General features: G+C 35.7%; 1 protein-coding gene and 1 pseudogene across 2 annotated transcripts in view; one reads left to right on the top strand and one right to left on the bottom strand.

Moving 5' to 3' along the window:
- Hbs1l (HBS1 like translational GTPase) overlaps window positions 1-9,958 on the bottom strand; it is an 89,026-nt gene extending 79,068 nt beyond the window's left edge. The window contains exons 1-2 of one of the 2 annotated variants that reach the window (XM_076858230.2): window positions 9,744-9,958; window positions 6,304-6,369 (exon numbers count right to left, since the gene is read on the bottom strand). In XM_076858230.2, coding sequence (XP_076714345.1) covers window positions 6,304-6,369; window positions 9,744-9,786 — 109 coding nt within the window. In that variant the 5' untranslated portion in view covers window positions 9,787-9,958. The remainder of the gene's footprint in view (window positions 1-6,303; window positions 6,370-9,743) is intronic. The other variant, XM_076858228.2, reaches the window with a different exon arrangement.
- Window positions 9,785-24,703, top strand: part of LOC143401814 (small ribosomal subunit protein uS2B pseudogene) — a 34,404-nt pseudogene continuing 19,485 nt past the window's right edge.

Below are 24,703 nucleotides of genomic sequence, written 5' to 3'. Positions count from 1 at the left end.
GCTGAGGCTGGCTTTGAAATCATGATCCTCCTATCTCAGCCTCCAGAGTCCTTGGGGTTACAAGTGTGTGCCACTATGCCCAGCTCTAAAGCAGTTTTAATAAAGGAGGTAAGAAAACAGGAAACGCTGAAGAGGTAGAAGAGATCTTGGAGAAGGAGAACTGAGTAAGAGACATACAGAGAAGTTGAGAGAATTCAACCTATTTTATAATGCATGTTTCCTTAACACAAATTAGCTCATACTAATAGGTACACAGAGGAATGATGAGGATGTAACATTAAAGATGCTTTAATTTTTGAAACTTTTCCCCTAACACTTCAATGTTCTGCATCACCAGGTAATAGCATAAGGTTGAAACCCAATAAAACCAAACAAAAACAAATGTAATACTGCAACTCTAGTTGTATTATAGTGCCGCATAGCCTCACATTCTTCTCTTGGCTCAGTTTGGCCAAGTACCCTGTTTGACAGTGCTTACTGCTTGCCTCTCCAAGATCTGTATTTTGCCTCTGCAACATTATTCATTAGTTTCAACCCTTTCTTCATTTTCTATCAAACTTTTACAATTTGTCTTAAGTATAGCAGGTTTACATTTACTGGAGTATTTCTTCACTGAGAAGTCAATGCACCTTTTCAAATGTGCAAGCATTTTTTATTAAGATAAACTAATTTTTGTTCGTACACTATAGGTTGAGAGGTCTGTCCTGATCCTCCTACTTCCCATGAGCTATTTTTAGTATTTAATTTTGAAAACCACAAAGAATTTGAATTTCAGGAATACACATATTATATTGTGTATGTGTATCTTTCTCCCTTCTTTTAAGTAATAAGATGCCTTAAAATCCAAGACATCTTAGATTTAACATAGTGTAATATACTAAAAAATGTAAAAAGGGCCATTCTGAGTCTGTGATTTACAAACTGCTGTTCTGCCCTTTAAATTGTATTAAGTTTGGCCTAAATTTAACAAATGTACTTCCTTCATCTTCCCTCATACCTCTAGCTATAAGGAAGAAATCTAAGATCCAAACATTGAGGCAAAAAATCATGTTTCCCTCAACAAGTTTTACTTAGAAAATACTGACAGGGAAGAGACATTTCTCAATGTACAGGCTTCTACTCTACCTCACAGGAGCTATTCTTGACAGGGGAGGGTCCCTAATACCACTGCACCCTCCCTCACACATAAATCCAACTCACAAACTTGTACTATTACAACTATTTTGGAAGTAGAAATGTATAGATTTGCTAGGGAAAAAAACAGGTCAGGAAAACTTTTGTAGGAAAAATAGATACTGGGGGAGAGAAGGGAAGCATTCCAAACCTTTGAAGTTGAAATGAGAGCCCAAAGGCAACAAATAAAATAAAAGTTAAATCAGAGAAAAGCATGGTAAGAAAATAATAGATATAAAATGTTGTTCTTCTCTAAACTCTAAATTTTAAAGCACTACGATGGAAGTGCTTTCTGAAAAAACAGATACACAAAATGATTTTTCAAATGTAAGGCATTTTAACAATCATAAAAGTTTAGAGAATTCAAAACCTAACTCCTGAAACTACCTAAAATTTTTCCCCAAACACCTTAAGGTCAAAATCATGTGAGCATGCAGAGGTACAGCTCTCTCATCCCCTGGCGCTTCTGATGCAGTGCTGGAATGGAGCAAGAAATTTATGTTTTTAACAATTACTCACACTGATTCAGACCACTGGGAAGGTTAGGAAACTCTGACCTGTAAATCTCCCCTCTCATCTACCCTACCTATACTCCATTCTGTAAACTGTCATCAGTCACCTGCCTAAAATACCATCCCCCTGACTTAAAAAGCTCCAATAAGTTGACACTACAAACCCAAAATTGAAAACATCTTTCACAATCTGGTTCCTACTTCTCCCTGCCTAGTTCTTTTTAATGCTGCAAATTCTGTGAATCCTGTGAGTCTCCGGAAACAAACCTCACTAAGAGGCCACTACTTAAGCAATGTTGTTTGCTCTACCTAACATGCCATTCTCTCAAATTTGCCAGCCCAGTTCCCATCTGCCAGAAGCATTCCCAGGGGATTTCAGTCAGGTTCATGTTCTCCACCCACCAAATTGTTGCAGTCAGCTGTGAACAGGCCTTTATAAGCTGCCTTATACCAAATTAATGGGAAATTTTATTACAAGAGAGATTTTTTTACACATATATTGATATCCATTAAAGATTTTAAACAGGATAGAGCAAATAAAGATTACTTCTAATCATACTAGTTGATACAAAAACAGACACTCGTAGTTTTACAGAGCTGTAAAACTATCTGAGTGTCTACCCTACTCCTCAACTTATATTCAATACTCAGTATCAAAACCACTCTTTCTAAAGGAAACAAAAAAAAAGCTGTTACATTTAGAAATTACCTTTCCAACAGGAAAACTGCACTTAGTTGAATTCAAAACAATATATATGAGTTGATATATTTTAGAGAGAAATTCCTATTAACTGGCAAAGTAACTCAATTACCAGACTTCAATAGACTATTAGTAAAATCACTTCAATGAGACAATTGTGTTTTTATTTCAATTATTTTAATTTAGAAGTAGAACACATATGGAGGGGGGAATATGTGGGTTAATTTTTACTTGATGAGCTTCACAAACCTTCATTTGTCCATCAATCCCCAAACACTATTGCAAAAAGTATTCAGTCACCAAGTAGGATATTATTAATAGAGATATGGATCAAATTTAAAGCCCATGACTCCCACTACAGTAAATCCTCCTGATGTTGCCATAGCAAGCTGCTTCTTTAAGAACAAAGTATTCTTAAAGTATTCATTTTTTATTGGCAGTTACTTGAAAACATACCACTGAAGAGGAAGTTAAATTTTTTAATCTGATATTACTGCTACTCTGTAAATTTTTTTAAAAAACATCCAAATTCACATGCTCTTGCTCAAAATACAAGTTTGTCAAAGAAATTTGAATTAACTATCTCCTGCTTTGATAATGATATCTGACTTGTTGATGTGTAAAAAATGTGACTCTCATAATACAAACATATGCAAGATCAATGTATGCTCATCAAGAACTTTGAGAGACACATGGATAAACTATGATTCTGTCCTCAAGAAAGGTAGGCCGCAAATGCAAATCTCAAAAAAACAACTTTGGAAGGCCTGACCTTTGTACTATTAGTTCATTACTCAATAGTAAATGTTACTTATCCAGAAAAGCCTACCCAAATGAGTGTTAGCCTGCAATAGTAAGGTGTCTTTCAGGAATCACTCTATGAATGGTTCAACCCTTATACAAGCCATATTTACCAAGTTTCAAGTACTGAAGATCCCAACTCTTGTAAATCTTGTAAATCTCTTGTCCAAATCCACTCTTATCCAAAACATATGGTTCCCCACGCAAGCCACAAACATAATCTAGTGGGTTTTTTATACCATTGCTGTGCCTCACCTCACCCTAGAATTCTGACTCTTGGTTCCCTCCACCATCACCTCTGAACTACATTTCTAACAAACTCTCAAGTCATGATGATGGTACAGGGACCATACTTTGAGAACACTGTCCTAATATCCTTTATATACTTTAGTACAATAGTCTTTTAACTAATCTGCCTACATTAGCTCAAGTACCTCTTTCAATCCACTGTCTACACTGCAGAAGAGATCTTTTTAAAAGTCAACTTTAATACTATACCCACATCATCTTCTCAGTTACACAAATGTGCCTTGCTTTCTACTGCACTTAGAATGTGAGTAATGAGGACAAAGATACCAGACATCACTTTGTTACCTCTAAAGTTTAAAGTGCCTAGTCAACCTTGGCACTGAATTGCATGAGCCCCAAAGGGCAAGTGCCTAGGGGGATCCTTGGAAAAAGGGAAATTTCTTTTATGCCTATATCCCTATAAAATGTCTTCCTTTGAATCCCTCAATAAGGAGCTCTAAGGGAATGTTGGTTATTAACTTATCTCTCAGCTTCCAACCCACATTTACTCAGCTTTGCGATGCTGATGTTCAAGTATTACAAAGCACATTTATTCTTTGACAACTGGCTCCTTTTTAGCATCCAGTAAGATGCTAGAGGGAGACTACAAGGCTGAAGGAAGAAAACACACACTCCTTCCCTTTTGCTTTTTGTTCTGGTCAGCATCGCCCTGGCAATATTTCACCTTGCAAAAGCAGTTTGTTCCAGTAAACAGTAACTAACTTAAGTTTTCAGTATTTTCAAAATTCCCAGAATCAACATCAACTTGCCCCTTCACTCCCTAAACACTACAGCAAAGAGTAAATTGGAATTATTTCTTCAAAAGGCTGAAACCCAGCTTCAAAAAGTCCCTTCAGAGGCACCAGCATCAGCCAGGCTCCCTAGTACCTCCGGTGAACCTCAGAGGCAAAGCAGAACCCCTCCTTGTTGTCTGAGTCCTATCTCCAAGGAGACCCCACAAGCTTCAAAAAAATCAGTTTCAACCTCATCTGTTTGTTCTATACAGAACTACAGATGGTAAATTCTTCCTGTAGTTACTACATTTTTGATATTTGGGTTGTCCTTTCTGCAACATTTGTTTTATAATTCCTGGTTAACAACTTCTTTTTGTATTAAATTTCCTCTGATAAAAAAACTGGTAAAATTTTCTTCTATTAACAGAATCCTGAATGACAAAAGTGAAACATTAAAGGAAGAGAGAAAAGGCCATGATTAGGTTAAATAAGTAAAGTACTTGATCTTAAGAGCAGCCCCACAAACAAAAACCAGATGCATTTCAGAATAACAAGTAATAGGAAAGAGATGACAGAAAGAATAGAAGTATTAAAAACAAGTTCTAAAGCATACCTATGACTCAAAAGGGGTATATTTGGTCTTCAAAGTCTAAAAATGGACTAAAGCTGGTATAGTCTATAGGGCATCTCAGTAGATGATAGAATAATTACGACGAGGAGAATGTCTTAGACCATTCAAGCTGCTGTAACAAAATATCATATAAACTGAACAGCCTATAAACAGAAATTTATTTCTGAAAGTCCTAGAGCTGGGAAGCCCAAGATTAAGGCATTCTGGCTCACAAATAGCACTTACTTGCTGTGTCCTCACAAGGTAGAAAGGCAAAGGAATCTATCTAGGACCTTTTTTAGAAAGGCACTAATCCTATTCATGAGTACTCTGCCCTCATGACCTAATCACCTCCCAAAGGACCTATATCTCCTAATATCATCATCTTGAGAATAAGATTTACATATGAATTTGGAGAAGATAATCATTCAGGCCATAGCAAAGGGCTCTAAAGGTAATGTTAATTAAAATAAACATTTAAACTAAATGGAAAGTGAGTTTAATGAATTATACTTTTGTAACACCTAGCAATAGTTAAATCATACCCTCTTTTAATGCTACATTAAAATTTAACAGGAATTTTCAACCATTGTCTATAATAGACTAAGATTTGAAGAAAAATGTATAAAAGAAAGGTTAAAAAAAACTCAGTCTTTACTAGAAAGGAGTATTTTGTTTATATGGTAGCAAAGAAATCTTTGAACAGCTGAATAGAAGATGGCAGCTCTGATGTGGAATCATACAGGAATCTGAACTCTAAATCTCTCTGTGCCTCTATCAACCATCTGAAATAGCCAGGCAGAGTGGTGCACACCTGCAATCTCAGTGACTCAGGAGGCTGAGGCAGGAGGATCTCAAGTTAAAGGCCAGTATCAGCAACTTAGTAAGACCCTGTCTCAAGAAAATAAATAAATAAAAAGGGCTGGGGTAGAAATCCCCTTCAGCCATTCCTGGTTCCCTAAAAAAATGTCTGAACTATAGGTAGTTGGTGTATTTATCATACTGCTTAACAGCAGATAATCTAAAGTACTAAATATCATACTGTACCCCATAAATACGCACAATTATTGTGTCAATTTTTTAAAAAACACTAAAGTACTACAAAAAAAAAGAAAGTGGATGCACAACATTTCACTCTAATATTCAAAATATCCTTAGAGATATAAAATTAAATGCTGTCTGCCTCCAGAGGCTTTAGAACTTAATTACTAACTAAATTACCGTTTAGTGTACTTAGATTAATTGCATGTTGCAAAGAATACTGGAAAACCCATAGTCTTCAGAATTTTCTTCAAACTGTTAAAACTCAATGATGGTGTCAAAACTTTAAATGCTATTCATGGGTAAAGAAATCAACATACATGTATCTTTTTAAATATTACATATTATAGTCATATAGAACACTCTAGCCCTAGAATGACAATAGTATTTACTTGACATTTTTAACATTCAAATTAAGGAAATTGAATTGTTTTAAAAATTCACCTGTTGATGGCGAAATACAATAATCATCCTCTACAGACTGACCATAGAGATCATCATCTTCAAAATCTAAAATCAAAAAAAGAAATTAATTAATTTACAAGTTCTTTTTATATCCTCCCTTATTAATACTGTGTTTAAATTCCCTCCAAAATAAACTGTCAAAACTTGGAAATGTCAACTCTTTCAAAAAATTCTACGAATTTCACTTACAAAGTAGGTATTTACTGACATTCTACATATAAAAACATACATGGGGGCTGGGGATGTGTCTCAAGTGGTAGCGCACTCGCCTGGCATGGGTGCAGCCCAGGTTCAATCCTCAGCACCACATACAAAGATGTTGTGTCTGCCGAAAACTAAAAAATAAATATTAAGAAATTCTCTCTCTCTCTCTCTCTCTCTCTCTCTCTCTCTCTAAAAAAAAAATACATGGTTCTTGTGCTTTTAAGTTGATTTTTAATGTTTTCCCAAATTTTCACTCCATGTTATCAAAAATAACAATAATCCTACAGCAATAAACTTGTCTTTCCAGTGTTGACAAAATCTTAACTAAGCCATCCATCCATGTTTTTCACCAAGTGCTCTCTATAGCCAAATCCTTCTTTTCAATAGAATTGACTAGCATGTCTAGGTCCCAAGAACAGTTGTTCTTCACTGTACAACTACGTAACCTTTACAAAATCAGCTTACCCCTAAATAGCCTTGCACTCACTTTCTTTACAGCTGACTAGACTTTTTTCCTACTGACTGGAATATGCTCTTTGCCCAGATCTCCCTAAAGTTGTTTCTTCTCCTTGGTAAGGTTTCAGCTTAAATGTCACCACTTTCCAGAAGTCTTCCCTGACCTGGGTAATGCAACAAGCCTCCCTTCCACCTTTGCCCTCTAGCACACAACTTCAATTTATTGTCTTCAAAGCACCATTCCTGTTTTAATCTATGGGCATATCATCTTCATCAGGGCAAGAATTGTTTTAGCCAAGTCCCTGGCACACATTTGGCAGTAAATAATTATTTGTTTTAATGAATCAAACTATTAAAAACTAAAACCCACAAGGAACATAAACAATTTTATACAAATGTATTCATTCACTGATTTAACAGATACTAACACTGGACCAGGGACTTCTTGGGAGGCACTTGCAGTACAAAAATGAGCACATTTCAGCCTTTTCCAAACCAAAAATCTGACAGGGAATACAAAAAAAAAAAAAGGACAACTACAAAACTATACAAGTGCTCAACATGAGATTTACAGCACAATGATATAAACACTCATATGAACAAAACTAGAATTAGGAGTAGGGATTCTGGGGAAAGATCTCCAGGAATATAACATCCAAAACAACAAAGGATGAAGTTAGCCAATTTTTGAAGGTATTCATGCATTAAAAACATCATGCTTAAAGGCTAATACCAAATGTAATTGGCAGAGAAAAATTAGACAAATGCTATTTGAATCAAATATAAAATTAAAGTAAGGCTTTTAAACTAATATCTGAGGCAATCATGTAAAGTACTATCCAAATTACCAGAAAAAATAAATTAGAAATTAAACAAGGAGATCAAAGTATTTTAGAGCACAATGAGGTTAAATTACTTATGTGAATTTTTTTAAATTATTATTGAGAGTACAAGGGAACGCTTAACTAGGAAGAACAGAAACAAACTGGACCCTGAAGATGTATGAACTTTCATAAGCAGAACAGGGGGATGAACCTCCCATGCTACAGGAACTGCTTGGTTATGATGTCAGCAATTGTTCCAAAAAAAACATGGCAACCTGACCTCAGGTGGCCAAGATGAGAAGATATTTAGCACTCACTCCCTGCAGCCAAGAACCTCTCTTCCAGCAAACTTTCCTTCACACAGAAATCCTGCTTCACCCCAACTCCCAACCCTTTCTGAATTAGACACTCTTTTTTGCAGCCTCCATAGCACTATCCTTACTTTTTATAGTCTCTCATTATTATCTGTTACTTTTTATTATCTCCTCATTATTTTCTGTTACTTTTTATTATCACCTTCTTGGACTACCCTCAATATCTTAATGTCATTCCCCAGCTTTAGTACTATAAGCATTCAATTTTGGTTGTTTAAGGAAATGATGGCTACTAAAGAAATGCATGAGTAATAATAAAACCTATTCATGTCATTTATTTTATAATTGTACAAATATCTCCCAATCAGGCACAGTGACACGGGGCTGTAGTTCTTGATATGCAGGATGCTGAGGTGGGAAGATCACTTGAAGGAGTTCAAGGCCAGCCTGAGCAATATAGCAAAATAATGTCTCACCAAAAAAAATAAAACCTCCCAATTTAGTCATTTCCCAGGAGTCCATGGTCCACATGCCAATGTTGACAACCACCAGAACACTTACTTTAAAAGGACCTCCATTCTAACATATACCAGGAAGAATGCAGTGGGTCACAGTCTCCAAATGTAGCACAGAGTGTTAATTGCCTAAAACTACCAATGCACACTGATATTTTAAAACAAACTACTGAAGGTGCCAATAAAAACCACCAACATATTAAACACTACATGCTTTGCACTTTACAAAGCAATAGGTCTTTATTCCTCTTCTGCATTAGTCCATATGTGTTTATATTTTTCGGTTTGAATGATGCTTGGTAATACCTATAATTAGGCACTGCATAACATCCTCCTCTGAAAACTACTTCTAACTCCTTTTAAACTACTAGACAGTGTTCATACACACATTTGTTCTTTTCAGTTTTTTAAAGTCAGTAAGTTCATTTCCATGCCCTTTATCCTAACACTACTTTTTACTTCCATATCAAAATATATGTATATCAAGTACTGATAGTGAAGAGCTGAGTACATGCCTGGAGATTATCTGATCAACTTATTCTGTGAGTCTTTTAAGTATCTTTTCTACTGTCTCCGTACATTTTTTTATTTGAAATTCGTTGAAAAATAAATCCATCTGTTACTTCAAGCTAAGCTGTATAATAAAAACATGTGGTCAGACACAGAAAGATTTACCAGGTAAATCTAACATAATTACACATCAGTTAAACATGGCTCTAAGTCCATCAGTGTTTTACCAATAAGCAACTTTTTATGAACATTTCTAAAGAGGGAAACAGGGTTAGATGGAGACAAGCAAGTGCCCAACCTGGGAAAAAACAACGGGATTGGTTATAATATTATGTGCCTAATATCATCGGATCCTAACCTCGCCAAATATCCTTCCTATACGAAGCTGTGCGGCACTTTCCCCTCCCCTAAATAAGATCAGAAATTGCGAGTTAACACCATTCGCTGGCTCTCAAACGTCCTGTTATTTCCCCAACTGGGCCTCCCAGAATTTTAGCCTGGCGCCACTATTTAAGAACTCGGACTGAAGTGAATGTCAACGGGCTGGAATCCCAGCTGGAATAGTAAAAATGTCCCGGCGTGACTCTGTCACCTACCTTCATCGTAGTTGTAGCCTCGGACATTCCGATGCCGGGCCATGGCAGCAAGGCAGGGCGTTTGCCACAGCACCTTCGAAAACACCCGGCTCAGATACTCTTTAGGCGCCAACTGCGGCCTGGAGACCACTTACGCGCCATCTTGGCTTCCGGCAGGCCTCTGCGCCAAGCGCCTGCGCACGCGCGACGTCTTTCGCGCACTGCGCGACGGCAACCTCTCAGGGTCACACTCCGCCTGAGACGCATGCGCACTCATGCGCATGGAAGGAATGTTTTTGGAGCGGCCCCGCCCACGGACAAATTGACTGACGTGGATTTACAAAGCTGGGAAATTCCGCCGCCTACAATTTGCTAGCCCGGATTACGTGTTACCTGCAGAGATCTTTGACCTACGCCTGCATTCTGGGTTGTTTTCCAAATTTCATTTCTGATAATATCCTGAAAAAGCTGCTGTGTGCTCAATAAGAGTAGGGCTTGGTTTATCCAACTTATATCTTTGAGACATGGTTAAGCTCACAAATTTGTATAAGATGCAAAATAAGAAATAGGCCAGGTTTTTTTTCTTTTTGGGGAGGTGGAGGGGGACACCAGTTTTAAATAAAAATATATGGTTGAATTTAGATTTGGCTACAATAGGCCAGTCTGATTTTGAATAATTCAAGACTTCATACAGGAACTCCATTTTCCTTTAACACGTCTAGTAAACAACTATCTGCCCTTAGCTCTGTAAATGATCTTCGTCAACATCATGAAGTATCCAGCAAACATTCATTGAATACATAATCATGTGAAACTTGCTAAGCATATTAAGTATACCTTTTTAGACATAGCACTGGCCTTAGGTGGTGATGATGAACGTTGGGGATACTAAATCTATAACCTGCTATTAAATGTCCTCATTCCTTAGAACATAAAGTTAATAATGCTATATAAAAGCCAACCTCATTATCATGCTCACTTCCTTTGAGCTTGTGTTTTTGAAATAGTGATACTATGCATCAAAGGCAAATGTCAAATTCTAGAAACAAATTAAGAGCTTGCTCAGCTTTTAATAGTCCACAATAGAAAGAAATAATGAGAGTAATACAAATTTAACTCATATTTGTAAGTGGCTTAGAAGATAATTTATACCTGCATTTGAATATGTCTGACTAAGAAATGTTTTAACTATCACTGCTATTTAGTACAGCTCGGAGATAAATTTTTTCTGAAAAAAAATATAGTTGCTAATTTTGTATGATTTTTAAGTTTTTTTATTGTTTACATCTTTAAATAATTTTTTATTCTGCAGATTGTTTCTTTGACAAATGGGGATAGTAATACTATCTAATTTCTATAGTTGTAATAATTTATCCATGGAAGAGGTTATAGTAAAGAACGTTGAAGATGCTTAAAAATAGTGTTATTAAAATATAAATGGCAGCCTCCCTTCCACTGTAATCATCAGTAACTAATTTAGATACAACTTACTGAGCTAACTCACTGAAGAAAATGAATTATGAGTTGACCACATAAAGTGGTACAGGAACAGTGAATAAGAAAAGAACACTTCTGCCTGGGAGGTGGTATGAAAATTGACTCTGTAATCAAGAATGCACTCACTCCCTCAAAATTCTAAATTCAGGACCACCTCAAAGCATCTCAGCCATAGGGTCCCAATAGCAAAGGCCTCACTGACTTCCTCAGAAAGTATCAGACTTTTGACCCACTGCATCCTGTGCTCTCTAGGAGTGACTATGGCTTGATGGAAAGTAGCATAATGTTGGAGGCCTAATTTTGCTGCTTTCTGTCTGTTAACATCTTTGAGCTGAATTTCTTCATCTATAAAATGGATATATAAGAAAATCTTTGTTTTCTGTCTTGTGCAAAGTAAATGAAATGATACATGTAAAAACAGTAGTTGTGACACAATGGGTACTCAATAAATGTTATTTCTCTACCTCACTAGTTAGAAAGCTGTATCTTTGTTTCTCTACCATCCTGATATCTGGAATTTTGAATGTTTACTGAATGAATGAGTGAATACAAAAAGAGAAATATAGTGATGAATCTGTTGCTATGAGAAAACTCACAAATACCATATGTATACAAGTAAAGAATTCATTTTTATATTAATTGGTGAAAAACTGTATGTGAAAATAGCTTAACTACATTACTGAAAAAAAAATTTTGACAGCTTTATGAAGGTATCACTTTATGAAGTATACAATTTAGTATCTTTAAGCATATGTATACTAAGTAATATATGTATACTTTTAGCATATGTACACTAGTAAAACCATCAAGCCAATCAAGATAATGAATATATCCAGTACTTGAGATTCCTCAAGTACTTTTATATCCAGAATATAAAAATTCCAAAATATTCAAGGCTTTTTGCCCCTTCCTATTTCCTCACCATGGCCCTTGGCAACAACTGATCACCTATCACTATAGATTTGTTTGCATTTTCTAAAATATTATATGGATGAAATCATATAGTATATTTTTCTTCTTTATCTTTTTCACTCAACATAATTCTTTTGAGATTCAACCATGTAGGTACTTAAATCAATAAATAGGTCATTCCTTTATATCAAAGATGAGAATTCCATTGTATGGATATACAACAATTTGGTTTTCCATTAATTTATTAATATATATTTGGGTTGTTTTCAATTTCAGCTACTATAAATAAGACTAATATAAATATCATGTTCAAATATTTGTATGGACATAAATTTGGGTAAGTACCTAGGAAGAGATGTTTGGATGATATAGTAGATAATTTTTAGCTTTTTAAAGAAAAAGGCTAACATTTAACATAACATTTCCAGGAATGATGAAGTTCCATAGCCTTCTCATCCTTCCAATATTTCATAGGATCAAAATATATTGTGCTTTTTGACATTCCTATACCATCTTTGATAAAGCATCTGTTTGAGTCTTTGGTTGATTTTTTTCATTATTAGTTCATTTATCCATTTTAATTAAGTATATATGACAACAATGCATTTTGATTCATTGTACACAATTGCAGCACTTTTCATTTCTCTGGTTGTCCATGATGCAGCGTCACACCATATGCACAGTCAAACATGTAGCAAGGATAATAATGTCCATCTCATTCCACCATGTTTCCTGCCCCTATTTCCCCTCCTCATTCCTCCCTCTCATTTGCCCCATCAAAGTTCATCCTTTTTTCCCATGCCCCCCCAATATGGATCAGCATCCACTTATCAGAAAGAACATTCAGCGTTTGGGTTTTTGGGATTGGCTTACTTTATTTAGCATGATCTTCTTCAGCTCCATCCATTTACCTGCAAATGCCATAATTTTATTCCCTTTTAATGCTGACTAATAGTCCATGTGTATATATACCACAGTTTTTTTATCCATTCATCTGTTGAAGGGAGTCTAGGTTGCTTCCACAGTTTAGCTATTGTGAGTTGAGCTGCTATGAACATTGATGTGGTTATGTTACTATAGTATGCTGATTTTAAGTTTTTGAGTATAGACCAAGGAGTGGGATTGCTGAGTCTAATGGTGGTTACACTCCCAAGTTTTCTAAGGAATCTCCATGCTGCTTTCCAGTGTGGTTGTACCAATTTGCAGTCCCATCAGCAATGTATGGGTGTGCCTTTTCCTCCACATTCTCGCAAACACTTATTGTTGTCTATATTCTTGATAACTGCCATTCTAACTAGCATGAGATGAAATCTTAGAATAGATTTGATGTGCATTTCTTTAATTACTAAAGATGTTGAACACTTTTTCATATATTTGTTGATCAAATGTATATCTTCTTCTGCGAAGTGTCTGTTCAGCTCCTTAACCCATTTATTGATTGGGTTGCTTGGTTTTTTTTTGTTTTTTTTTGTTTTTTTTTTTTGGTGTTAAGGTTTTTGAGTTTTTTATATCTCCTGGAGATTAGTGCTCTATCTGATGTGCATGTGGCAAAAATTTGCTCCCAAAATGTAGGCTCTCTGTTCACCTCATTGATTGTTTCTTTTGCTGAGAAGAAGCTTTTAGTTTGAGTTCATCCCATTTGTTAATTCTTGATTTTATTTCTTAGGAGTATTGTTAAGGAAGTTGGGGCCTAATCCGATGTGATAAAGATTTGGGCCTACTTTCTCCTCTATTAGGTGCAGGGTCTCTGGTCTAATTCTTAGGTCCTTGATCCACTTTGAGTTGAGTTTCATGCATGGTGAGCGATAGAGGCTTATTTTCAGTTTGCTGCATATGAATTTCCAGTTTGGTTGATTTTTAATATGGTGTTTTGTTTATTTTGTGATGCTGGAAATTGAACTCGGGGGCCTCATATACCTCAGGCAAGCCATTGAGCTACATCTCCAGCTTTTTGGGTTTGGTTTTGGGTGGTTGGTTTGTTTTTCTTTACAGTGCCTGGCATCAAACCCAGGGCCTCAGGTATGCTAGACAAATGCTCTAACTCTTAGCTATACAACCAACCTGGGTATTTGTGTTTGAGTTTGAAAAGTACTTTTTGTATTAGAAATACAATTCCTTTATCTAATATGTAATTTGGAAATATTTCTCCCAGCATGTGATTCATCTTTTCATTCTCTTAACAGTATCATTCTCTTAACAGTTTTGAACAAAGTTTTTCATTTTCATAAAGTCCAAATAGTCATTTTTTGATTTAATGCATTTTGTTATTGATTTTGAATCTAATAAATCTTTATGGGATCTAAGCACTTTCCCCTGTATTTTTAAAGGTTTATAGTTTGGGGGTTTACATTTAGTATTGGGATGCATTTTCCTAGTTGAGCTACAAGGTTAGATCAAAGTTCATTTCTTGAATATGAATGTTTAATTATTCCAGACCCATAAAAATAAGACATCCTTTCTCCACCAGATCACATTTGTATTTTTATCAAAAATCTGTTGTGGTGAGTGCAGTGACAAAGACTTGTAATCCCAGCTACTCTGGAGATTGAGGCAGGAGAATCTCAAGCCTGGGCAATTTAGGGAGACCCTGTCTCAAAAAATAAAAAAAGGCTGGGTATCCCAGTGGTAAAGCATGCTTGCCTAGCATGTGTGAGACTCTGTGTTCAATCCCTAGTCCATAAAAAAAAAATCAGTTGTCCACAGTGGATCTATTTTTGGACTCTCCATTCTCTTTCAATGATACCCTGATCTACTGACATAACTTAACACCAATACTATACTCTCATGATTATTATGGCTTGGTAAATCTTTAAATAAGGTAGTATTAGTACTCCAATTCTTTCAAAGTTCTTTTAGCTCTTTTACGCCCTTGGCATTTTCAAATGAATTTTAAAAATAGCTTATCAATTGTTACAAATGTTCCTTCTGAATATTTAGCTGGTATTTTGCTTCCTCTGTCCATCAGTTTGGGGAAAATTGACATTTTAACATTGAGTCAACACATACACATTATGTCTCTCCATTTGTATAGATCTTTAATTTCTCTTAATGCTTTCTAAAATTTAGTGTCTGGTCTTACACAGCTTTTAATTATTTACTACTAAATATTTCTTATATAACCTCAATGCAACTGTATATACTAATTTAAACATTTTTAAGATAAAGATATGCAATTAAACCATTAAAATTAATAAGTTAATTAGCAATAGTAATACACAAAATTGTATACTTTACACATTGTATAATTTATATACAAAGTATGAAATTATAAAATCATAAAATTTATGTAATTAATATATAAAATTAACAAATAATAGAAAAATAAAAATTAAAATGAACTACATTAGTATAAAAATAGAATCTCAGGGACTAAGGATGCAGCTCAACGTTTGCTTACATAGGATGCACAAGGCCCTGGGTTTGATCCCAAGACTGAAAAAAAAAATACACACACACACACACATATTCCTTTGATACCCAAATAATTACAAGGAAATATATATATGGCCCAAACTAGAAAATATTGCTGGAAATAAAGAAAATTACATTAAATGAAAATATATACCATGTTTATGAATTCAAAAAGTCAGTACTATTATATTAAGTAGATGAGATGTCCATTCCTTTCAAATAAGTCTATATTCAGTCTATCTCATTCAAAATACTAGTATTTTGTCATGGAAATTGTAGTCAAATTCTGTAATGTCAACAGAGGTGCAAAGATCCTAGAATAGCCAAGATAATCTGAGAAAAAGTCAAGTTGGAGGATTAACACTGTATGGGCAGATATTGTAGACACATAAATACAGCAACATAGATGACTCTCACAAGCATAGATAGTAAGAACCAAGGACGCCAGACCTAAAGTATCTGCTGTTTTATTCCATTTAGATAAAATTTTAGAATAGGCAAAACATTCTATAGAAGACAGGATGTGGATTACTTCAGAGATGAGTGTCAATAGGGCTGGGGGAGAGAAACCTAAAGGTAGTTGTATGAGATATGGAAATTTTGTGTGTGTTGATTTGCATGAATCATAAGTTTTTATACATGCATAAAATGTTATTATGCTGTACATTTAAGATTTATACACTTTACGTGAGTTATACTGGAATTTTAGAAAACTAAAGAAAAATGCAAAAAAATACTTAATGGAATTTTTGTGACTATCATAGATATTGATTGCTATGACTTTGATCTGAAACACTACCCAGAAGCTCATGTATGAAAAGCCTGATCCATAGTGCAGCAGAGTTCAGAGATGGGGCCTTTGGACAGTGATCAGATTGTGAAAGCTCCAATCTCATCAATGGACTAATCATTTGATGTAACAGGCTATTAGGAAGTGTGGGAATGGAGCTTCACTGGAGAAAGTAGGTCACTGGGAGCATATTTTTGAAGGGTATATCTTGCCCTCCCCCTTTCCCTCTCCCTCTCCCTCTCATGAGCAGCTTTGCTCTGCCACCCACTTTCCAGGATGTTCTACTTCATCAAAGGCCCAAAGTGATGGGGCAACATGACCATGGACTGAAACCCCTGAAACTGTAAGTTAAAATAAATCTTTTCTCATTTAAGTTGTTTATCTCAGGTATTTTATCACAGCAACAAAAGGCTGACCAACACAGATATAAATATATATATATATATATATATACACACACACACACACACACACACATATATGTGTGTGTGTGTGCGTAGTGTTGTGTGTCTAACATGTATATTTCAAGTATATATTTCAAATATTTCCTCTATACCCTTATACTGTCCTGTTTTGAAGCTATAAATAAAAATTCAGGATTTTGATACGCTGATGTTAAAATTCATTGAGAAATGCATAAATAGCTACCAGAGTACAAAGTACAGACTGTTTTCTATTTCTATTTTAGTTTTTTCTTTTTTTGTTTGTTGGTTTGGTTTGGTTTTGGCACTGGGGATTGAACTCAGGGGCACTTTACCACTGAGCTACATCCCCAGTCCTATTTTATTTTTTTATTTTTGTTTTGAGTCAGGGTTTCCTTAAGTTGCCCAGCCTGGCCTCAAATTTGCGATCCTCCTGCTTCAAGCTCCAGAGCAGCTGGGAAGACAGGTGTGTGACACCACACGTGCCCAGAGCTACTGTATTTTTACCTTCCTCTATGTAATTTCCCCTGAGTTTCCTCGGATATTATTCATTTTTCTTTTTCCTTAATTCTTTCCTCCTTTCTTTTTTTCTTTTTAAGGTCTGAAATCTGAGTAAAAATTGGCACGATTCTGTGAACGGGACCTTATATGGGCAAAGCTCTGCCGGCTAAGGAAGTGAAGCCATCCAGGGATTCCCTGTTTGGCAGAAGGGCTGATCATATAACTAAACCAACAAGGAGGTCTTTCAGGGACACTGGAACAGATCTTCAAAGAAGATTCCATGGGTGATTCAAAATCTCTGGGTGGTATTAGAGAGCTTACTGCAGAACGTATCAAAACCTTGGAAAGCTAATAGTGGGGTCATGAACTTTATAAAGCAGAGTGAACCCCTGAGAGAACAAAACAGAACTCAAAAGAGTTCTCTAAACTACTCCATGGGGAATACCAGCAAAACAATAACACCTGGGCGAAAACTTCTATGGGAGTCTTTCAACCCCCAGTCTCAGGTTCTCTGGCTGTTAAGTACCTTGTCAAGAAATATAATAATAAAGCTATTTCAGAAGTTCTTTACACGTATCACTTTTTCAACAGTTCTTGTTGTTTTAAATGCTCTAGCAGTAATTAATCCTCCAGTGTAAAATCTTTCAATGAAAAGATTCTAAGTCCAAACCGTTAGAATTTCAAAGGAGTTCCAATGTGATTTTCATTGCTTCCTGGTTCCCTATCTTACCTGCTACACCCCACTGGAGTCACTGTGTGCCACAGCTCCTACTTTTATGGTCTCAAGTCCAGCCATGCTCTTCCTGCTCCAGGGCATTGGCACATGCTACACTTTCAGCCTCAAAAGCCCTTCTATCCCCATGTTCTCCTTATTGCTCAGGGAGCCTCCCACTAGCATCACATATGCTGAAACATACTCCTTGATTCTGGCAGAATAAACTTTGCTCCTCTGTGCCCTCAGAATACCCTCTGTCTGGGCTATAACACATATTTAAATTGTCTATCTTCTCATCTATCCCTGTCCACCTCCCAACTAGACCTGAGTTACTTCAAGGCAGGTACCCTCTTTAGTTTATCTTATCTCTCCAGCACCAGGATAGTGAACTACATAAAACAAATTTTGTTGAATGACTGTGAACTATACTTATAGCATAGAAAATAAGTATGTTTTGTAAAATATAAAAAGTTTATGATTTTGGAAACATCAATGTGATCAGAAGTCTGGAAAAAGAAACTGAGAAATGAAAAGCAAATGATATGGAAATAGGGACTGTGAGTAGAAATTTCTAGGTTAAAAGAGTCTTTTCTCTATATACCTCAAAGAAATAATAATGTGGCCACATAAAACTTGTACATGAATGTTTATAGCAGCATTATCCATAATAGTTAAAAAAGGTAGGTCTTCTATGTCCATTAACAGATGAACAGACAAATAAAATGTAGGATATCTATATAGTAGAATATTATTTGGCAGTGAAAAGGAGTAACATACTGATAATGTTACAATATGAATAAACCTTTAAATACTATAGTATATGAAGAAAGCCAAAAACAAAAAAAAACATTATTTTATGATTCCATTTATGTGAAATGTCTAGCAAAGGCAAATATATAGAGATAGCACATTAGTAGCTGCCTAGGTTTGGGGTGGTTGGAAGAAATGCTGAGTGACAGCTAATGAGCAGAGGTTTCTTTTGGGGTAAGGAACTATTCCAAAATTGTGGAAACAATTGCACAACTTTGTCAATATATCAAAAGCTGTTTTAAAAGCTGTACTGTTAATCAATTTCCATGCACATATGAGTTTTTCAGGATGAACCCAACTCTACTATGTATAACTATAAAACTGGGGATTTATATTATATGTTAATTATATATTAATAAAGCTATTATCTTTCATTAAAAGTTCCCTTTCAGTGGTTCTTGATAAATATTCAGTCAATCTGAAGGCAGAGACTTTCTGTCACCGGCATGAGTGGTAAGAAGCTTCTATAATTCCTATAATTTGGAATGACAGAGAAAGAGGCACGTTGGACACTGGGACCATTTACTATTGTCAACACTGCTAAAGAAACCAGAGTCAAGCTACCAATATTCCTAGATATACCCAACTCCAAAAATCTTGTTTTTTAATTTTTTAAATTAATTTTAAAAAGTTGCTGGGCACAGTGGTGCACACCTGTAATCCCAGCAACTTCAGAGGCTCAGAAGGAAGGAGGGTGACTAGTTTGAGGCCAGCCTCAGCAACTTAGCATCCCTGAGTTCAATCACCAGTACCTAGATTGTTTTTGTGTTTGTTTATTTTTGGTTTATAAGATAGGATGTCTCTTTGTTGTATTTTGTCCAGGCTGGAATCAAATTCCTGGACTCAGTTGATCCCCCTGACAAGTAGTTGGGATGTTAGGTGTATGCCACTGTGCCCAAACCCATCTGGAAATCTTTAAAACAACAGCTCCCACCCAATCATTCTTTCTGAACATAGTATTATTTTTTTAAAAAATTTTTTAGTTATAGTTGGACATTTATTTATTTATTTTCATGTGGTACTGAGGATTGAACCCAGTGCCTCACACTTGCTAGACCAGTGCTCTACCATTGAGCCACAACTCCAGCCCTGAACATAGTATTCTTTAAGAAAGAAAGCTGTTATAAGGATGCTTTAGTAGAATACATGAACTATTTATTTTCTAGACCCAACCTGGTCTAAATTCAGGCTTGCTGGACATCCCTTGTTATGCCCATGACTTTTTCTATCATCAGTTAATTTTTCATTTCTGAGTTTCTTCTTGAACACACTCTGTGTTTGTATAACTTAGAGACCCACAGAACCCTCTTTAGCCATGGAAAAGAGGTGTATCCACAGTACAAAATGCTCCAAGGCACTAACAGAATATTAATGAAAAATCAAAGGGCCAAAGCAGTTTTAGTTTCCAAGGGAAAAGTCAAAGCAAAGAAAAATTGCAAATCAAATTTAAAACAGAAAAAAAAAGATTCAAGATAAAAGGCAGGGTTTAAAAAGGTGAAAAAAAAAGGCTCTCATTAGAAGCCATTTAGAAGAGCAAACTGTTTCAGGAATTTCCCTTCTTTGTCCTGTCATGCTCTGTTTCTTTGAAAAGGAGAAGATGGGGTATAGTATCAAGGCATGTTGAGAACCTAACTCTAGAAAAACTCTTGAGAAAACAAAAGTAAAATAAGCCACAGAAGAATATTTTTATTAGATTTTCTTAAGAAGGAAAATGGGAAAGGTAGAAGGAAAGCATTTCCTCTTCACCTGAATATGTATATATGGTTGGAAGTGCCACTCACCCTGAGAATTAGGGTATGGATCAGTTACACAACAGTGTTGCCTGTGTGTTGGACCATGGATTTTTGCAGTATATGTTCTCCCAAAACAAATTTGCACTGAAAAGAGGTCACATGATTCAGGTCACTTTTTTATGTTATTTGACCAAAGATCATTTGGAAGACTTGGCTCCTAATTTCTATGTCTCTCAGGAAAGGGTCACTATGATTAGTCATCTTCTTTTCACTTCTTTCTACTCTTTTGATATCTTTTTTTAATGATTAAAATTTTTAATGTTAATTAGACCAGAAGAATCTTCAAAATAATAAATCAGACCATTGTGTTATTTCAAGTTCTATTTAGTTACAATCTAGGAACAAAAATAAATATAACAAAAATTTCACCAATGTTCATGAATCTATTCTTTGTGAAATTTTCTTAGACTTATTCAAATTACTTCACATATAATATGTTCTTCAAAAGTTGACTACAATTAGCAATTACTGTCTCTAAGTTATTTTTATTTACCAAATTCCACTAAAAGTGGAAATTAACTTTATTTTTAGAGGTGGTAGTATCTTATCACAAACATATTACGTGGCATTTTTTAGAATGGGCAAAGCCAAATAATTAACAGGAAGGGGGAAATTAATTTATTATTCATCTGTTTAATCTGTAAAAAGCAAAAGACAGGGAAAAGCTAAAGACCTTATATGAAATAGATTGTGTACAAACACTTATGAAACTGTACGGTACTATGCAAACTAAAGGTGTTATTGACATGGAAATATAAGGTATGGTTTAATTAGGCAAGAATTAACTTTTCCTAGTCATGATGGCTTGTGCCTGTAATCCCAGCAACTCATACACATAATTACATTGATAAAACTGAAAGGTTTATAGCCAAGTTTTCATTTATATAAATAGAATAAGAATTAGCCCTGAGGGACAACAAGCCGTATGGATTTTATCATGGTAGTAGATTATATTTTCCTAAGATAACCACATCTGTATATCCCACCCAACATGCTCTTGCCATGTAATGCTGACACTTCTCCACTAAGAAATGAAGACTTTTCAACAAAGAGAAATATTTCCTTTCCTTGAAACTGGGTGGATCTGTGACTACTGTGGTAGCTGTATTATGTACCTGCAAGGTTAAGTCTTTGTGTTAGTTAGCTTTCTGTTGAGAAACAAATACCAAAGATAAATCAACTGAAAAAGAAGAAAATTTATTTTGGAGGTTTCAGCCAATGGTTGGTTGGCCCTGTTGTTTGGGCCCATGGTGGCATGGTACATCATAAAAGAGAAGGTCTGCTCCATTCATGGTGGCCGGGAAGCATAAATAGTTGGAGTCCTAATATCCTCTTCAAAGTTTTACCTCCCAGTGACCTAACTTCCTGCCATTAGGCCTCACCTCTTGAAGGCTCCACCTTCTCCCAATAGCTCCACAAACTGGAGACAAAACCTTTAACACGTGGGCCTTTGAGGCACATTCTGTATCCAGACTATAGCAGTCATAAAAGGGGATACTGCTTCCACCCATCCTCTTGGCATGATCACTCTAAGAATCTAGCCACCATATTGTGAGGAAACCAAAGAGTCACAGGGAAAGGCCATGTATAGCATTCTAGCAGTGCCTTAGGGGAAATCCCAGGCAATAGCCAGCACCCACAACCAGACACAGGGTGTGAACAAGGCTTCAGATGATCCCAACACCAGCCTTCCAGACACCCCACCTGATGCTGAGCAGAAGAGAGACAATCTGTTCTCACTGGTCCTATCCACATTGCAGGCTTATGAACAAATATAAATGTTGTCCCTATTTTAAGCCACTAAGTTCTAGAGTAATCCCTTGGGTAGCTCTAGGTAACCAGAATAATTATCATCCCAAAAACATTTTCACAGGATTAATAAGTACCACCATGCTAACAGCTTCATGCTTGCAGATCTCACAATTAACAAAAATGTTAATGATAGATAAATCAATGGCAAACACACTGACCATGATCATTTGTATGACAAGGAGTAAAAGTTGAGAAAGACGGCTTTTAGTGGGATTTCCTTTTATCACTAGCCACAATTCTGAAAACTGCCTCCTAGGTATACATGAATAATCACAAAAGATCTTTTTATTCTATTTTATTAAAATTTATTCTAAAATAACTCAGGCAAGCTAGTGTAACAAGGACTTGATTTTCTAACTGGAAAAGTCTTGTGAAATTCTGTAGTCCCCATTCTTTCACATGTTACCCAACACATCAATTGTCTGGAAATTTTAAGGAACAGATATTTTACTCAAAAGTTTGTGCTTATCTAAAAAACCACAACTCAACAATGAAACTTTTGATAAAATGTCCCCTTTCTAAGTAATATTAATGTAGATCATTTATGATATTTTTATAAAAATTATAATGATGAGAACTGGAGATGTGGCTCAGTGTTATAGCACTTACCTAGCATGTGTACACCCTCGGGTTCAATCTCCACACCCATAATAAATAAATAAATGGAAAAATTCAATTCATTGCCATACTTCTTGAATCATAGCAAATATGATCTTTGAATGTAAAACCAGAAAGTACATGTTTAGGTTCCTTCACTAGGTCTGAAAATATGAGAAGTTTCTACTTTCACTGCTCAAATGATTACTGAATAGTTCTTCCAAAACCAATAGAGGTGATGGTTAAATATAACCAGTGCTGAAATGGGTGAAATCTCAGATAATAGCCAGCACCCATGACCAGACACAAGTATAACTCATGGTGGAGCACTTGCCTAGAATGTGTAAGGCCATGTGTTTTGATCCCCAGCACTGCAAAGTCAAAAATCAAATAAATAAAAAACACTCATGCTCAGTTTTAAGAATAGTCAGGCATTCAATGACTTTGAGATTATAGCAATCTAGGAGATGGAAGACAGGATTGGGGCTAAATCCCCAGATATTGATTTTGTGTAATTTATGACAATGGCATATATAGCAGGAGGCCAAGAGGAAACAGAGTAGCTTGGAGAAATGGGAGGGAAAGAAGATGGATGGGGAGACTGGTCCAAAGCTGAGGGAGGGCACTCTCCATAATGCCTGGAAAGTTTACACAGCAGTCTGTCTGTCTGTCTGTCTGTCTGTCTTTAAATCTTTTCACCTTCTCCTTCTCCTCCTATTCCTCCTCCTCCTCCTTCTTTTTTTTTTTTTTTCAGCATTAATTCTCCACCAAGAAAAAGGGAATTCTTTTCTGAAAAGTGAGTGTAATTTGGTCAATTTCCACATTTGTATGTTCATAATTAGTAAAGATTACACAGCAGGGGATGGGGTGGTAGCTCAGTGGTAGAGCACTCTACCATGTGTGAGGCACTGGGTTCGATTCTTAGCACCACATGTAAATAAATACATAATAAAGGTTCATCAACAACTAAAAAAATATTTAAAAAAGATTGCACACTACTTCAAGGAGAAGATGTGCTAATATCTAAAGTCCTGGTTGATTCCATCCTGGTTCCAAGTCAAATAATTTCATTCTGCCTACTTAAATACTGGGCTGTTTAACCAAGGGAAGATGTACTTCATTCTAATTCCTTAGAAGCTAATAAAACATATCTAGAGTTGTTTGTACTGTTATACATAGAATGTGATCCTTAGATTTTTAAATGTCCACAAAACTCTTTATATTCCTCAGAAAAGACTCTTTAAATTGTGGTTGTTTTCATTTTCCCAGAGATAAGACTTTAGATGTTCACTATGTTATTAATATGTATTTATGAATATCTTAATTAGGGAACATATTTCAATATGGTATTTTATATAGCATATGGCATATTTCTTCTTTTTATAAAGTTATACACTGACAGACTGTACTATTCCAACTTTTCTTTTACTTGGGGATCAAACTGGCTAGGTAAGTGCTCATACACCCCCAGCCCCATTTTAGTTTTTTTATAGTTCTCTTTGGAATGCTTTTTAGGCTTACAATATAAATCCAAGAAAACAGCAAGTTCTATTTGATTCTTTACTGAACCTCTCAGTTGACAGTTTTTCTGAATTCTCTTTATATTAAGGCAAGACCTAACTTGGCTTGGTTTTTGGAAAATCCTGGCATCATAGGAGGGTCGAAACTTGGCCTAAATCCAATAAACTTTCATGACAACACCCTTCCAGCTCCATTCTGGT

The sequence above is a fragment of the Callospermophilus lateralis genome, chromosome 6 (genome assembly GCF_048772815.1).
Source record: "Callospermophilus lateralis isolate mCalLat2 chromosome 6, mCalLat2.hap1, whole genome shotgun sequence".
NCBI classification, from domain to species: Eukaryota; Metazoa; Chordata; class Mammalia; order Rodentia; family Sciuridae; genus Callospermophilus; species Callospermophilus lateralis.
Note: the sequence above shows the minus strand (reverse complement) of the source record. Positions and strands in the feature narration are given on the sequence as shown.